General features: G+C 56.9%; 6 protein-coding genes across 6 annotated transcripts; 4 read left to right on the forward strand and 2 right to left on the reverse strand.

Moving 5' to 3' along the window:
- Positions 1-150: 150 nt before the first annotated feature.
- Positions 151-3,374, reverse strand: B0T26DRAFT_720379 (P-loop containing nucleoside triphosphate hydrolase protein). Its single transcript, XM_060442484.1, has one exon. The coding sequence runs from the start codon at positions 3,134-3,136 to the stop codon at positions 608-610; it is 2,529 nt and encodes an 842-aa protein (XP_060292387.1). The 5' UTR covers positions 3,137-3,374; the 3' UTR covers positions 151-607.
- Positions 3,375-3,531: 157 nt separating this feature from the next.
- On the forward strand, positions 3,532-4,606 carry B0T26DRAFT_393442 (uncharacterized protein). Its single transcript, XM_060434770.1, has 3 exons — positions 3,532-3,799; positions 3,906-3,949; positions 4,114-4,606. Exons 1-3 carry the CDS (start codon positions 3,795-3,797, stop codon positions 4,431-4,433), a joined length of 369 nt encoding a protein of 122 aa, XP_060292388.1. The 5' UTR covers positions 3,532-3,794; the 3' UTR covers positions 4,434-4,606.
- Positions 4,607-4,825: 219 nt separating this feature from the next.
- Positions 4,826-6,000, reverse strand: B0T26DRAFT_754344 (proteasome component PRE6; the record flags this gene model as incomplete). Its single annotated transcript, XM_060445813.1, has 5 exons — positions 4,826-5,147; positions 5,249-5,636; positions 5,749-5,801; positions 5,879-5,885; positions 5,970-6,000. The coding sequence occupies 5 exons, from the start codon at positions 5,998-6,000 to the stop codon at positions 4,826-4,828; spliced, it is 801 nt and encodes a 266-aa protein (XP_060292389.1).
- Positions 6,001-6,710: 710 nt separating this feature from the next.
- On the forward strand, positions 6,711-8,783 carry B0T26DRAFT_742667 (uncharacterized protein; the record flags this gene model as incomplete). Its single annotated transcript, XM_060444151.1, has 3 exons — positions 6,711-6,791; positions 6,858-8,369; positions 8,751-8,783. 3 exons carry the CDS (start codon positions 6,711-6,713, stop codon positions 8,781-8,783), a joined length of 1,626 nt encoding a protein of 541 aa, XP_060292390.1.
- Positions 8,784-10,257: 1,474 nt separating this feature from the next.
- B0T26DRAFT_678555 (uncharacterized protein) lies at positions 10,258-12,270 on the forward strand (the record flags this gene model as incomplete). The annotated part of the gene is made up of 4 exons (XM_060440242.1): positions 10,258-10,263; positions 10,477-10,517; positions 10,577-11,252; positions 11,371-12,270. The coding sequence occupies 4 exons, from the start codon at positions 10,258-10,260 to the stop codon at positions 12,268-12,270; spliced, it is 1,623 nt and encodes a 540-aa protein (XP_060292391.1).
- Positions 12,271-12,760: 490 nt separating this feature from the next.
- Positions 12,761-13,833, forward strand: B0T26DRAFT_394031 (uncharacterized protein). Its single transcript, XM_060434773.1, has one exon. It carries the CDS (start codon positions 13,040-13,042, stop codon positions 13,640-13,642), a length of 603 nt encoding a protein of 200 aa, XP_060292392.1. The 5' UTR covers positions 12,761-13,039; the 3' UTR covers positions 13,643-13,833.
- Positions 13,834-13,888: the final 55 nt, after the last annotated feature.

The following is a 13,888-nucleotide window of genomic DNA, read 5'->3' on the forward strand; positions in this document are numbered from 1 at the left end:
GGAGAGTGCATGGGAAAGGTTCTTTTATACCGACTTTTGGGCCAAGTCTACGGCGTCACTTATTTTATATAATACTATTTCTTCAATTTCTACTTCCTCGTGTATATATGTATTTAATTTGTTAAATTAATGCCACTGGCTTTCAATTTATATGGCTCTGGGCTCTTGACAAACCAAATTCTCAGCCACCACACCACCGAGTATCCCGACCCTACCGGTCGGTCTGCTGCACTACTAGTCATCGTCCACCCGACGACGCTCTCATTGTATGCATATACCATATTTGGCAGCGCTACCCTTTTTGGTATTTGTATTGTTGTTATACAAGGGAATAAATAACCCGCAAAAAGGAGGTCCACCCTCCGTCACACTCGCCCATTTTTTCGCCAAAAAAGACAACCCAGTCTTTTTCTGATGCACCACCATTACATACATTGTACCTAGAATGACTTGACACAGGCCGAAAGAAGCAAAGACGCCCCACGGCCCAAAACACCTAGGTATATAACCAGACAACTGAAGAAAAGAAGAGAAAAAAAGATACGTTTTGGAGGAAAATGGAAAATTTGGAATGGACAACACCCGCAGACGATATTTCCAACCACCTTCAACCGCGGTTGCGTTCTTTCTCCCTGGCAATCTTCTTGAAGAAGGTGTCGCGCTCGGCCTTTTGGTTCTTTTTGAGCTGCTTGTTGGCGCCCTTGTTTTGCTCAATGTAGGCCATGTCCTGGCCGCCGCTGAGCTCGCCGAGGGTGCCGGCGGTGCGACGGGCCGCGAGGCCCTTCTTCTTCCTGCCGCGGCCTCCTCCGACCTTGCCGAAGAGGTCGTCCGTCTCGACGTCTTCCATGGTGCCCTTCTCGTTGTCGACGAGTGTCATCTGCAGGAGCTCGCGGCGCTCCTGGGGCGAGGCAAAGGCAAGGTTTGGCGTGTTCTCGATGTTTGCGAGCTGGGTGATGACCTTGAAGGCGTAGCCCTGGTCGACCAGAAAGGCTTGGCGCTTGGACGAGTAGTACATCTCCTGCGTGTCCTTTGAGACGAGCGAGTAGAAGAAGGCGTTGAAGCCCTCGTCGTTACGACGCTTGGCCCGCAAGATACGGCCGAGACGCTGCGCTTCCTGACGGCGGGAACCAAAGTGGGAGGAGATCTGGATAAGGCACGTAGCCTCGGGCAGGTCGAGCGAGGTGTCGCCAATCTTGGAGAGGAACAGCGTGTTGACCTCTGGATTGTGTTGGAAGTTGGCCAGGATGTGCATGCGCTCCGACTGGCTAGTGCCGCCGTAGATGTACACCTTTCCGAGCGTCTCGGCGTACTTCTTGAGCGAGTAGAGTTCGTCCGAGAAGACGATGATCTTGTCGCCGCGGGCCTCGTGATAGTTTATCAGATACTGGCAGGCCTGGAACTTGCGAGGGTTCATGGCGTAGAGCGTGCGCTTCATGCGCGCGTTTGCACGCAGGTATTCGTCGTAGAACTCTGTTGGCATCTGGCACCAGACTTCGGCACACTGGACTTTGGCGATGTGGCCTTGCTGTGAGAGCTCCATCCAGTTGGCTTCGTATAGTTTCGGTCCGATGAGGAAGTTAAGATGAGAGATCTTGTCATCCTCTCTCAGAAGCGTCGCCGTGAGCCCGAGCTTTGAGTGCGACTTGATGGACGAGATGACGCGGCGGAAGACATCGGCGGGAACGACGTGCACCTCGTCCAAGAGCATGAGGCCCCACTCTCGCCCCTTGAGGAAGTCCATCATCTTCTTAGAGTCATGAGAACGCTCCCGGTTGTTAGTAACCATCGAGTAGGTCGTGACGATGATTCCGGTGCTGCCCGAGAACTTGTTCTTGCTCTCGGCAGTGAAGACAGCCACGTCGTCCGGGTTGATGTTGGACCACTTGAGGAATTCCTGGCGCCACTGCACGACCGACATGGAACTCGTGCATAGCACGATGACCCCCTTCTTGATGGTGCAGGCAGCTGTGATGCCGACCAGCGTCTTACCGGCGCCGCAGGGCAACACAATGATGCCGCTCTTGGCTCGGCCGTTACCAAACATCTTGCTCAGGCTCTTCTCTTGGTACGGTCGGATCTGGGTGTTGGGCTGCAGATCAATCTCGAGATTGGGGTTCACGTCGTCGTTCCGGAAGTCGTACTCTTCCAGGATGGGATAGCCAATGTCCAGACAGCGCTTCTGGACCGTCTCGACAGCCGTGTCGCCTATCTCAAAGGCATGGACGGCTTCCTTGTCATCGTCGTCGTCCTCCTCGTTAAGGGCAGCGAAGAGATCGGGGTCCTTGGCCGTGTCGGTGGTTGGCTTGTCGCCTGGCTTCTGCAGAGCGGCCTGGCGGACGCCAGCGGCGTTCTTGGTGCCCGGGATAACGAGGCCGCCCATGGTCGGGGCATACGTGGTGGTGATGGCGTCGGAGCCCTGGACGCGGAGCGGGCCGATGACCTCATCCTTGAGCAGCCTCTGCAACATGTCGGCATCTACGCTCTCTACGAAATACTTATTGTTCTTGAGCACCAGCTTCACCTTGCCGTAGCTGTTAGTGCACTGCTGGATGAAGTTGTTGATAGAGCTCGGCAGGGCCGTCTTCAAGAAGCGGTCCAGCGTGTTTATGATGTCCTTGGGACGCAAGCCGACCGACACGGCCGCGTAGAGGCTGTGCGTGGTCAGGGCATACTCATGCAGGAAGGCCGGGCGCGACTTGGGCTCGGCGATGGTGATGAGGAAGTCGGTGGCCTGCTCGGCCAGCACGTTGAAGCGCTCCAGCACGATAGTGCCCTTGTCGGGGTCAATCCATATGGGCCGGTTGTGGTGGTCCGCCTTCAGCGGGAGGCCCGAGAAGTCGCGCTTCCCAAAGTAGGGCGTAGCGGCATCTCGCTTCTGGCCCTCGCCCTGGTTCTGGAAGCGCTTGCTCGATATGGCCCAGTTGTTGACGAACTCGTCGGCCTCCTTGCCCAACAGCTCCTCGCGCTCCTTCTGGGCCTCGGTCACATCCTCGTCGAGCTCCTCGTCGGCCTCCGACATCATGGAGCTGTCGAGACTGCGCGGCGTCGCCGGGCCAGGCGTCGACAAGGCAGATGTGCGCCCGGCTTTGGTAGCCGTGGCCGCCGCGGGTGCTGCAGCCTTTCTCTTAGGTGGCATCTCTACGGGTGGTCTGGTCTGTCCTGCCCTCCTTTCTCTCCTCCCGTCCGTCCGTCTGCCACTTTTTTCCCTCCTTTTCTCTCTCTTTTCTCTTCACCGTACTGCGCTGCGCCAGAAAGAAGAGGCGCGCAGCGCTCGTGGTCGAAATCACCGATGCCAGGCCTGAGGTAGGTGATTGACGACGGGTTACCAAATGTTGAATTGTAAGCGGAAGAGTCAGGGTCGGTTCTTTGAGTTAGAGGTTCGTTTCTGGCCCTTAATAAGCCCGCCAATTGATGACAGCAGCCCCACTAATTCGTAGGCACCACTCCAGTCAAAGATTAGGCATTTACACTTCTAGTGGAAAAGCTTTGTGGGGCCATCTGACATTTCAACTGGAATTTCCATTTCCCCTCCTCGAAAGAATATTTTCCCCACCCGCAGCTTGCCTATACCCCATCATCTCCACCACGATCGCCTGCAGGTGGGCTGTCCAGAGAGGTAGACATCTCAAATCCAAGGTCAGGTCCGACAAACCATCACGGCGGGCGACGATAACGACGACGACGGCAAACGAAACAGCCTCCCTTTTGTATTTTTCCCCCGACTTGCGCGAGAGCCTGTTTTATCTTTACCACGCGACCGAGCCCACGGCCTCAGGCTACCCAACTCCAGCACAATGTGGTACGCCACCTGTCGCAGTCCGCTACGGAACTTCTTCGATGACTGCATCTCGCTCGGCAAGAGGAATGAATAGCAGCTAACTCTAGAACACCTTCTACGTCTACAGTAAACACGTTCTAAATGCGCAAGTGGCTGTGCGGTCACCATGTTGTATGTGAGACAGGAAACAAAACCACCCACCAATCATCACCAAAGCCACATACACAGACACATCCACACACATCTCATATATAACCCGTATAACTCGTAAAACATGCGCCCTCTTGCTTTAATCAACATAGGCTAGTAGACTTACGGTACACCCCACACTACAGGCAAGAAGTGGTTCGACTGCGCCGACTGCCACCAGGAGCAGGAGACGCACCCGCTGCTGCAGCGGTTCGAGATGATATTCGCGTGCAAGAAGTGCAAGAAGTGCTTCCGCAAGGACGCGCAGGAGTTTGAGGAGGCCGACGAGTACTGCCCGCACTGCGACAACCACTTCATCATCCCGGCCAAGACGCCGCAGGCCGCCATCTCGGTCGAGAGCGAGGACGTGCGCGTCGACAATCGCATGCTCAAGGACGACCGCGTCAAGACGGAGGACATGCGGACCGTCTTCGACCCCGAACCCAATGTCGAGAAGCTTGGTTGAAGCTGTGTGCTAGAGGAGAGGGCTTGCCGACGAATGGGGTACAGAGAGAGAGGCAGAGAAAGGGAATCATGATCTGGAGAACATTACTACTATATCATGTCCGGGAAGGATCAGGCTAACTAACCTGCAAGAGTTTGGCCGTTGTTGCTGTTGTTGAAAAAAGTATACCCAAGCACGCGATGTGATAGACAAAAAAAGGGGAAAAGGGACAGACAAGAGTCTAAATCAGGAGCCTCAACAAAACAACCAGGCTCAAGAAAATGCATCTTGCCATGACCATGCCCTCGTAGCATGTCTTTTATCTTACAGAATCCCCTTTCGGCAGCCAGGCTACGCTACGCGCCTCTAAGAGGCAGCGACAACTCCCGGCCCGGTTACCCCAATCCGCCGACCTAAGGTTCATCCTGGCTCCGGGTCAGTATAGCCGCGCTCCCCTGACCCGGAGTTCTGCCCGTCTTCTTCTTGGCAGCCTCCTCCTGCTTCTCCTGCTCAATGTTCTTGACGTAGCCCTCGATATCCTCCACCGGCAGCATCTCGATGGGCTTTCCAGGGGCCATGATGGCGATCTCAATGTTCTTGGCGCCCGTCTGAACGACTTCCAACAGCGACTTGATGGCAAGCCGGACCGTAGCCTCGCGATCCATGTCTTCCTTGTAGTTTCGCTCCAAAAACTCACGGACTGTCTTGCTAGAACGGCCGATCGCATTGGCTTTCCTACACAGTCACAAGAGTCAGCCAAACAATAATTCCCCTCCCGAGTTTCGAGATAGGTTGAATAGAGGGTGGAGAGGGGAGATTGGGGAGTCTAAGCGTACCACGCGGAATAGATGCCCGACGGCTCGGTCTGGTACAGTCTCGGGGTGATGCTGCCGTTGTCAAAGCCGACGATGAGGGTGCTGATGCCAAAGGGCCGGACGCCTCCGCTCTGTGTGTACCGCTGCTGCACACCGGCCACGTACTTGGTGATGTACTCGATCGTCACAGGGTCTTCGAGGTTGAGGCGGTGCGACTGGGCTTCTAACCGCGCCTTGTCCACCAGGATGCGGGCGTCGGCGTTGAGCCCGGCAAAGGCCAGGCACACGTGCGTGTCAATGAGGCCGATTTTGGACGGCGTGATCCGCGTGTCTTGCAGCTTCATCGCCGACCTCTTCTCGCAGCCTAGCACCACCACATCTTGGCCCTTGACGCCAACAGCGCAGGTACCTATCACATGTCGGTTAGAAATCAGAATGCTTTTGAGTCTTGCGTTATGTCGCTCCCCCTAATATGTCCGCGACGAGTGTGCCCGCCGCCCATCAATGCATTGGATTCGTACCTCGTTTTACGGCCTCGCCCGCATATTCGACCTGGAACACGTGTCCATCGGGGCTATTGAAGGAGTCAGCCAAGAGATGGGGGGAAAGGAAATGGCGACGCTGGGTGACGCGATTGCGACTACGACGGACCTGAAAACTGCATGGCGGCATAGTTTGTTAGTAACATGTTTTCCAGATAGAGGTCAGGCCAGGGCCTGAGAACAACAGCGCAACTACTCACCTGACAGAGCTCTGTCGTATCCCGACGCCATGGTCGTTTAGTTTAGAGGCGGGATTCGGTTGTGGAAAAAAAGGATTAGTGGTGGCTCGACGGAGATATTGGTGCCGGGAATGCGGCGCGAAGGGAAGGATGTTGGTGATGCAGTATGTAGTTGCAGCACACAGCAGGCTGAAGCGGTTACGACGAGCTTGGGGAAGCTACGGCTTGGCTGGGGCGTCAGCCTTCTGAGCTTGGGCCACTCAGGCGTTGTTGAAGTCCAGCTGGGCCCGAGCTGATGGACTGGGTCTGGCAAAAGAAACAGTGGGGCCTTGGTCTTTCTGGAATTCGGACCGTCAACAGCTGGCGCCAAGATGGCGTCACCGTTGCTTCCCGACGCCGATTTCGTTGAGAGAAAGAGCTTCCCAAATCATTGAGACAACTTCAACTTGAAGTCTTTTAAACTCGTAAGCTGCCTTTGCAAGTTGTCAATTGCACCTTGTGTCACTAGTAGAGCAGGCTAGTGTGTATATACGTTTTCTTTTTCAGGAGCCTTACCTTCAAGGCTCGTTATTTCTTAGCATCTATCCGTATAATTTTTTTTCTTTCTCTTTTGCGGGCTTGTAAAGGGAGTTTTGTTTCGGTGACTTCCGTTTCTGTTCCAGCCCAGCTTGCCATTCTTCCCGTTCTGCACCTCCAAGCTACCTTACCTTAAGCCAGCCAGCCAGCAGCCAGCCAGCGCACGAGTCCAAGGCTCCAATTGCAATGGCAACCACGCGATATCCGCTCACGCCTGCCCTGAGGAGACTGGCAACGGGCTCGGTGCAGCTTGGCCGGCAGGCGGCGGTGCAGTCAACCTTTGCCCGCGCTGCAACTGCAACTCCGAATGCAACTGCACTTGCACCAGCCCAGCGGTGCTTCAGCAGCGGCCGCCCGCGACTTCTCCAGCAGACGGCAACTTGCCAGGCCCAGGGTGACTACACCAGCACCAAGTATCCGGACATCAAGAGGGATGACCGCTTTGCGCGGCTCACGCCCGACCATGTCGCCTTCTTCAAAGGCCTCCTCGGCAGCGGGTCCGCCGTGATCGACGGTGTAACAAGCGACGCTGCGGCCGACGATCTGGAGTCTTTCAACAGCGATTGGATGCGCAAATACCGCGGCCACTGCCAGCTGGTGCTCAAGCCTGGCTCGACGGACGAGGTCAGCAAGATCCTCAAGTACTGCAACGATAACATGCTGGCCGTCGTCCCCCAAGGCGGCAATACCGGCCTCGTCGGTGGCTCCGTCCCCGTATTCGATGAGATCGTCATCAACCTCAGCCGCATGGACCAGATTATCGAGTTTGACGATGTCAGCGGCACCTTGGTTGCCGGCGCTGGATGCATCCTTGAGGTTGCTGACCAGTTCCTGGCCGGAAAAGGCTACATCTTTCCCCTCGACCTCGGCGCTAAGGGCTCGTGCCACATTGGAGGCAACCTATCCACCAATGCGGGCGGCTTGCGCCTGCTGCGATATGGGAGCCTGCACGGTAGTGTGCTCGGCATTGAGGCCGTGCTCGCCGATGGCACCATTGTCGACGATCTCTGCAAGCTGCGCAAGAACAACACGGGCTACGACCTGAAGCAGCTGTTCATCGGCGCAGAGGGTACCATTGGCATCATCACTAAGGTGTCTATCCAGTGTCCCCAGCGCTCTCCGGCCCAGAACGTCGCCTTCTTCGGCCTCGAGTCATTCGAGCAGGTCCAAAAGGCATTCCGGGCGGCCAAGGGCCAGCTCTCCGAGATCCTCTCAGCCTTTGAGCTCATGGACGAGGGCAGCCAGGCGCTGGTCCGGGAGGTGACTGGCAACAGGAGACCGCTGGACGGCCAGTATCCCTTCTACTGCCTGGTGGAGACGAGCGGGTCCAATGCCGACCACGACAGCGAGAAGCTCGAGGCGTTCCTCGAGGACGTCATGGAGAAGGGCATTGTGCTCGACGGCACGCTGGCGCAGGACGAGACGCAGAGGCGAGCGCTGTGGGGGTGGCGCGAGGGCATTCCGGAAGTCCTGGGCCACTTTGGCGGTGTCTACAAGTACGATGTGTCCATACCGATCAAGCAGATGTACCAGATGGTCGAGGACACGCGCGCGCGGATCGACGCCGCTGGCCTGCTGGGCGACACGGATGAGCATCCCGTGCGGGCCGTTGTGGGGTACGGCCACATGGGAGACTCGAACCTCCACCTCAACGTGTCGACCCGGCGCTTCGACGAGAGGGTCGAGAAGGTGCTCGAGCCCTTCGTCTACGAGTGGATTTCCGAGCGCCAGGGCAGCATCAGTGCTGAGCACGGGCTAGGGCTGGCCAAGAAGAAGTACATTGGGTACAGCCGCACTCCCACCATGCTTGGTCTGATGAAACACATCAAGACGTTATATGACCCGGTGAGCCTCTCCCGCTCCTCCTTTTTGCGCCCCGTGCCCCGTGTCGAGGAAGTGGAAGGCCAGGAACTAGCCGTGCCAATGAGGCGTTTCGTTTCACACCTACCCTCGGGTCCGCAGGGCAGGCTAGACTCTCCCTGCCCGGCTTGCGGTCAGGTCAAACAGACTACGCTAGTCTCTAGCCTCCCCTCCCCCTCACTCTCACCCTTCCTCCCGCGCCCTAGAACTTCCTCCGCTGGGCCACTGAGCCACTTGGCCACTGGGGCACAAGAGCCCGTCAGCTAGCCCTACCCGCAGCTTTCCCCCGACCTGGGCCCTCCATGATGTGCATACGTGGGCGGCCGTGCCCCTTGTTTCCGATTGCCGTGGCTAACGTTGTTGCAGAATGGCATCTTGAATCCTTACAAATACATATAATGTAGGAACTCGGCTTCGTCGACAGGAGAAAATACGGGGCTTTCCGATTTTGTACATAAGGAGCGAGGCGAGCGGCTCGGCCAAATTCCGCCGACTTGCAGTCTTGCAGTTCCACAGTCCCGCAGTCCCGCAAATTGGTTCCGTATTGTTCCTCGGCTGCCGCCAGCTCTTTCCATGCAGCGAGCTAGCTACCTAGTCTGTGCGACCTGGCATTCTGTGTCTGTGTTCCCTCAATCCGACGTAAATTGATGCAGCTGTCCAAAGTGCGGTGTGGCCTCTTCATTGGACAGCGTGCGAAAAACGGACCCTGCAACATGCTGCTTGGTAAGATGGACAGCTTGGCTTCTGCTTGGTTTTATTCCGCCGAACTAATTTGGGGCCGCCTGCTCCCTCTTGTCGGCCCCTTTCGGGGGCTGGCCAACCAGGATGCTGAGTTCTGGCGACCGACCTGCTGAGAGGCCTTTCTACCCTTTCCAAGCACTCCAGCCCTACCAGCTTGGCACCGCACCCCTGCGAACCTGACGGAGTCGCTGCAGCCCTACGACTCCCGTACGGCCCTGTGGGACGTCAGTGACCCGCTAACTCCCTTCTCCTCCTACGCCTTACGCCTTACGCACTTGCGGCGCCCCCGGCGGTGCGACTGTGAACTGTGCAGTACCTTCTTTTTCGAGGAGCCAGCCGGTTCTGATCCTATGGGAAGGCCTTATTGGCGAGCCGACAACGCCGCTGCGTCGAATCCAACCCCAGACTTGCTGCACCCGAGATTTCAAGGACGAGCCCAGGATTTGCAAGCCCACACGCACCTCATCAAGCAAACAGGTTTTGATATCGCAGCCTCTCTTCTCTGACAGTCGTAGGCCTGGGACTGGACTGGCGGCGTATCTCGGGGCTCGGTCAACCCAAGACGTGCTGCATGGAGCGCGGGCATGAGGCTACCACTACTGCACGGCCTGCTCTACTGCATGGCCCGCAGAGCTTTTACGCACAACTAGTGATTAATTCGTCACTGTCGTCCCATAAGCTGCTGCGATCCCTCACGTCCCCGTCGTAGCTCGCCTGAGGGCTCCGCTATCTGCCACGTCCCAGCCGTAATGGGTCTGGTCCCAACACGCAATTCCGCAGCGCACGCTTGCCAACTTTGAATATATCTTGCAAAGAGGATTGCACTCTAGTGATCCAGGGGGGCTGCGAGTGAGGGTGTAAGACTGGCGTGTGAGTCCAAGAGCGTGTGTGAGTGCGTGTGGTGTTGCGTCTGGATGTTAGGTGACGTGCCCTATCCTGCAGCCTTTCCAACCCGAGTCACCGGGCGGGATATAGGGATTGACTTGGAGGCCCTACTCCGTTGAACCGGATCCGTGGGCTTCCTCCAGACTGCCATAAAACCTCTGTCGGAACACGCCAGCCCAAACCCCCGGCCCGAAGTTATTTGTTAGTTGCTCTGTCATGCCCCATCGCCCTAACGCTGACGGCAACCATGGTGGTAAGTGACAGCGCCCCGTCCTTCTGTCTTGGCCTCGGTCTTCTGCTACAAGCTAAAACACAAATTACAAAAAGGGCGTAAAAGGAAAATATCGAGGATGTAATACCTGCCGCCTCCGCAGGGTCAAGGTACTTCCTTCCAACAAACTCTGTCGTGGAAACCCCCCCTCTCCGACTTGCAAGACTGACCTAGAGGCTTCGCCGTTGCTCGTAGTGCGATAACGAGCGACCGCTCTGCAAAAAGTGCCGGGACTCGTGAGTACTTTCTCTTGCCACAACGACGACGCTGTCGGGGTGATGCTAACTCGCAAAAGGGGCCGAGAATGCAGCTATGAACGGGAGACTGTCTTTATCATCGGAACCATCGAGGACGGCGGCCGCTGCTCCTCACACCCCCCTCGGGTAGTCAAGTCATCAAAAAAGGGGAAGTCGTCGTCGAGAGCCGACGAAGATAGGCTGGAACTCACTTCCACAGAGCCTCTGCAGCCAGCCTGGGACGACCTGGTCTCAGTCTTAAACCGTGGAAAGGGCCAGCACCAAGTCCAGATTGCCGCCGTCCACACGAATCTGCAGGGGATAGTGCGAGGGCCGGCTGGAGCCTGGAGTGGCGACGACGACGACGACGGAGAGGGTGACGAAGGAGGCGGTGGAAGCGGCAGTGGCGGCGGCAGTAGTAGTATCACCACCAGCAGCAACAAGTTCTCCTTTCTCCACCTCCCAGCCTACCGGACTCCCGACGTCCAGCCCTTCATGAGCCAAGACGACTTCCAGCTGAAATCGCAGGCCGTGGTGCACCTTGCTCCCCAAGAGGACAGCCAGTCGGACACCATGTCGGCAACGGCAGACAGCATATGCCTGTTCCTCTATGAGCACAACCACTCCGTCTTCTCCAGCAACCAAGCCCCGTGGAGAGACCCGTCGATACAGAACAATACCGTGCGGCGGCTGGGCCCCGACAGCTTCCGCTCGTTTCCCAACCACCACTTCTTTGTCCGCGTCTATCGGCACAATGCTGCAAGTTTTCTTTCCTCTATTCTTCTCCCTTTTCTTTCTCTTTTCTTGGTCTCCTTGCTTCTGTTTTGACACATTTTCTAACTCTCCCGATCAGATCTGTGCCGCTCTTCTGAACCGAACACCGATTTTCCTCGCCAACCCGGAATGGATGGCTACGCCGTGGGAGCTTCACCCCAAGACCTTCTTCGACCGACTCCTCGACATTCTGGTGTCGTTGCCCGCTGTGCTGGCGCGGTCGGACCGCATTCTGTCCCAGGAGCAGACCATGGGGCGGCGGTTGATGGCCCAAGACCTGTTAATCAACTGTCTCAACATTGAGCGGCAGCTCGACGAGTGGTACACGGCGGCCACACACCAACCAGGAGCCTTTTGGGTGCAGGATCCGTTGGACGCGGCGGCTGCGGCGGCTGCGGCGGTGGCAGCAACAGGAGGAGTAGGAGGAACAGCAGCCTCGTCGTCTTCCCCACCGCCTCCGGTCATCGTGGACAACATTCCGTTTTGCGACATGTACGGGTTCCGAGACGGCGTGACAGCCATCATGTTCATCTACTACTGGATGGCGCTGGTGTTGTTCTACCCGTGCATTGAGCGGTTGTACTGGGCCATGTTCGAGCCCGTGGTCGACGGGCCGATGCCGCAAGCCATGCCGGTGCTGCCGGCGCACCTACAGCAGGTCAACCCGGCGCGCTACAGCGCCAAAGAGGTGCGCGAGCTCGCCGTGCATATCTGCCGCAGCCTCGACTTTGCCCTCTCGGCCACGGTGCAGCCCGACATGCTCGTCGCCCCGCTGTTCATTGCCCGCCAGTTCTTCGAGCAGGCGGCTGCCGTCGCTGCCGCCGGCGACCTCCTCCTCCACCACGACAACCTCGTCCTTGCCGACAACCGTCTCGAGCTCATGTGGTGCGACGGGTTCCGCGCCCGCCTCGAGGCCAAGGGCCAAGACTTGCTCGACGTTGTTCAGACTAGGCGGTGGCAGGACCTGGCGTCGTACTGATTTGATCTGATTGAGTTTATAATGCGGATGTCAGTTCCCCTTTTTTTGTGCTGGAGCCGCCGCTCCAGGCTGGGCCTGGAGTTTGGGCAGCCTTGGCTACGATACTTTACGCAGGGAAAAAAAAGGAGACCAAAAGGGGTTGCTGGTGCTCTAAGCAAAACTTGCTTTTCCTTGTCTCTTTCTTCTCTCTGGAACCTTGCTCTAACGTCTGTTACTGACTTCTTTCTTTTGCTTTAACATCTTTATGGTTGGCATGTCCGGGACGAAATTACAAAAGTGGGAAGGGGGGCGCTGCACTTCCTCGCCCACCATGTTTGCCTTTCTGCGTTGGCTTTTCGCCAGTTTAGCTTGTGAGCAAGAGGAAAAGAAGAAGGGAAGCAGCATGAGCGAGCTGATGATTCGGATATCTTGGGAGGATATATGGGTACCGGTAGATGGCGAAGGAGTATCTAGGGAATGGTGCTTGCTATTGGTGATTTTAGTTCTGGGGAAATGATATCCTTATGCTTTCTGCCTGCCAACTACTTGCTCAAGGACTAACTAACCTTGCTGTCTTGGCTCTGGATAGAAGCACTCGTTAATGCAAGGTACCAAAGTCAAATATTTGGCCACGTCCTCCTCTGCTCCGGATTTCCAAACTTAATTACTGTGCTCTGTCTTAGTAAGAGCCCAGAGCTAAAGATGGGCCTTGCCTTCTACCTTGCCCAGCACCTTCCACAGCCCTTACGCTCGTGCCACTGTGGGCCGTAAGGTTCTTCTTGCAGTCTTCATGCCGCGGCCACGACAAGCCTTCCTCGCCGCGCTGCAATGGATGCATGGCACAGCGGTGCCGTCCATTTATCCGAGTCTTTCTGGATTCTTTCTGGCTGGAACCCTGGACCGGTCTCTAGCAATAGGAGAGACAGCAGCCCAGAATACCGGCTCTACCTCGCCCCTGGACTTGCTGGTAAGGTCTTGGTGCCTGGCAGTTGATATACCGCGGTGTGGTGTACCCGATCCGATATTTGTTTTTAGCAAACTCTCTGTTCTGTCTCCTGTCCTCCCGTCTGTCGAGTCCAAAACCATGTCTCTCTTCCACCACCGCAGCCCAGGGTCGCCAACAAACCATGAACACAAAAAGTGGTTTACGCATGCCTTGAAGGGCGTGGCGAGGGCCTTCTCCCCACACCACCACCGCCGCCGCCATCCCCACCACTACGCCCGCCTCCTCACCTCGTCCTTCTCCCTAGCCGACCACGCCGTCGTCGACTGGGACGGCGGCATGCAGCGGAGGAACCTGAGCGCCGACAGCGTCAGCGAGTCCCATGTAAGCAAGTACATACCCAAAGACAACGCATGGCACAGACGGTTCCGGGATGGGACGCATTGGTGAAGACGCTGACCGCGTGGCCCAGCTTCATCTCATATCCCAGGGCGGGCGGTACGACGGCAGCATGTCTATGAGCACGTCGCGCCAACCTTCTGGGTCCGAGCTAGTAGTACGCAGCCACCCTCCCCTGTCTAGTAAGTCGGCGTAGTCTAGATAGACCAGCCAGTCCTACATTCTTCGGCCCGCAGGGCACACAGCTGGCTGACTTGCCGACTCTGCAGGCATATATTCGGTATCGGACTCGGCCTT

This window comes from Lasiosphaeria miniovina (assembly GCF_030549165.1).
Source record: "Lasiosphaeria miniovina strain SMH2392-1A chromosome Unknown B0T26scaffold_6, whole genome shotgun sequence".
Classification (NCBI taxonomy): Eukaryota; Fungi; Ascomycota; class Sordariomycetes; order Sordariales; family Lasiosphaeriaceae; genus Lasiosphaeria; species Lasiosphaeria miniovina.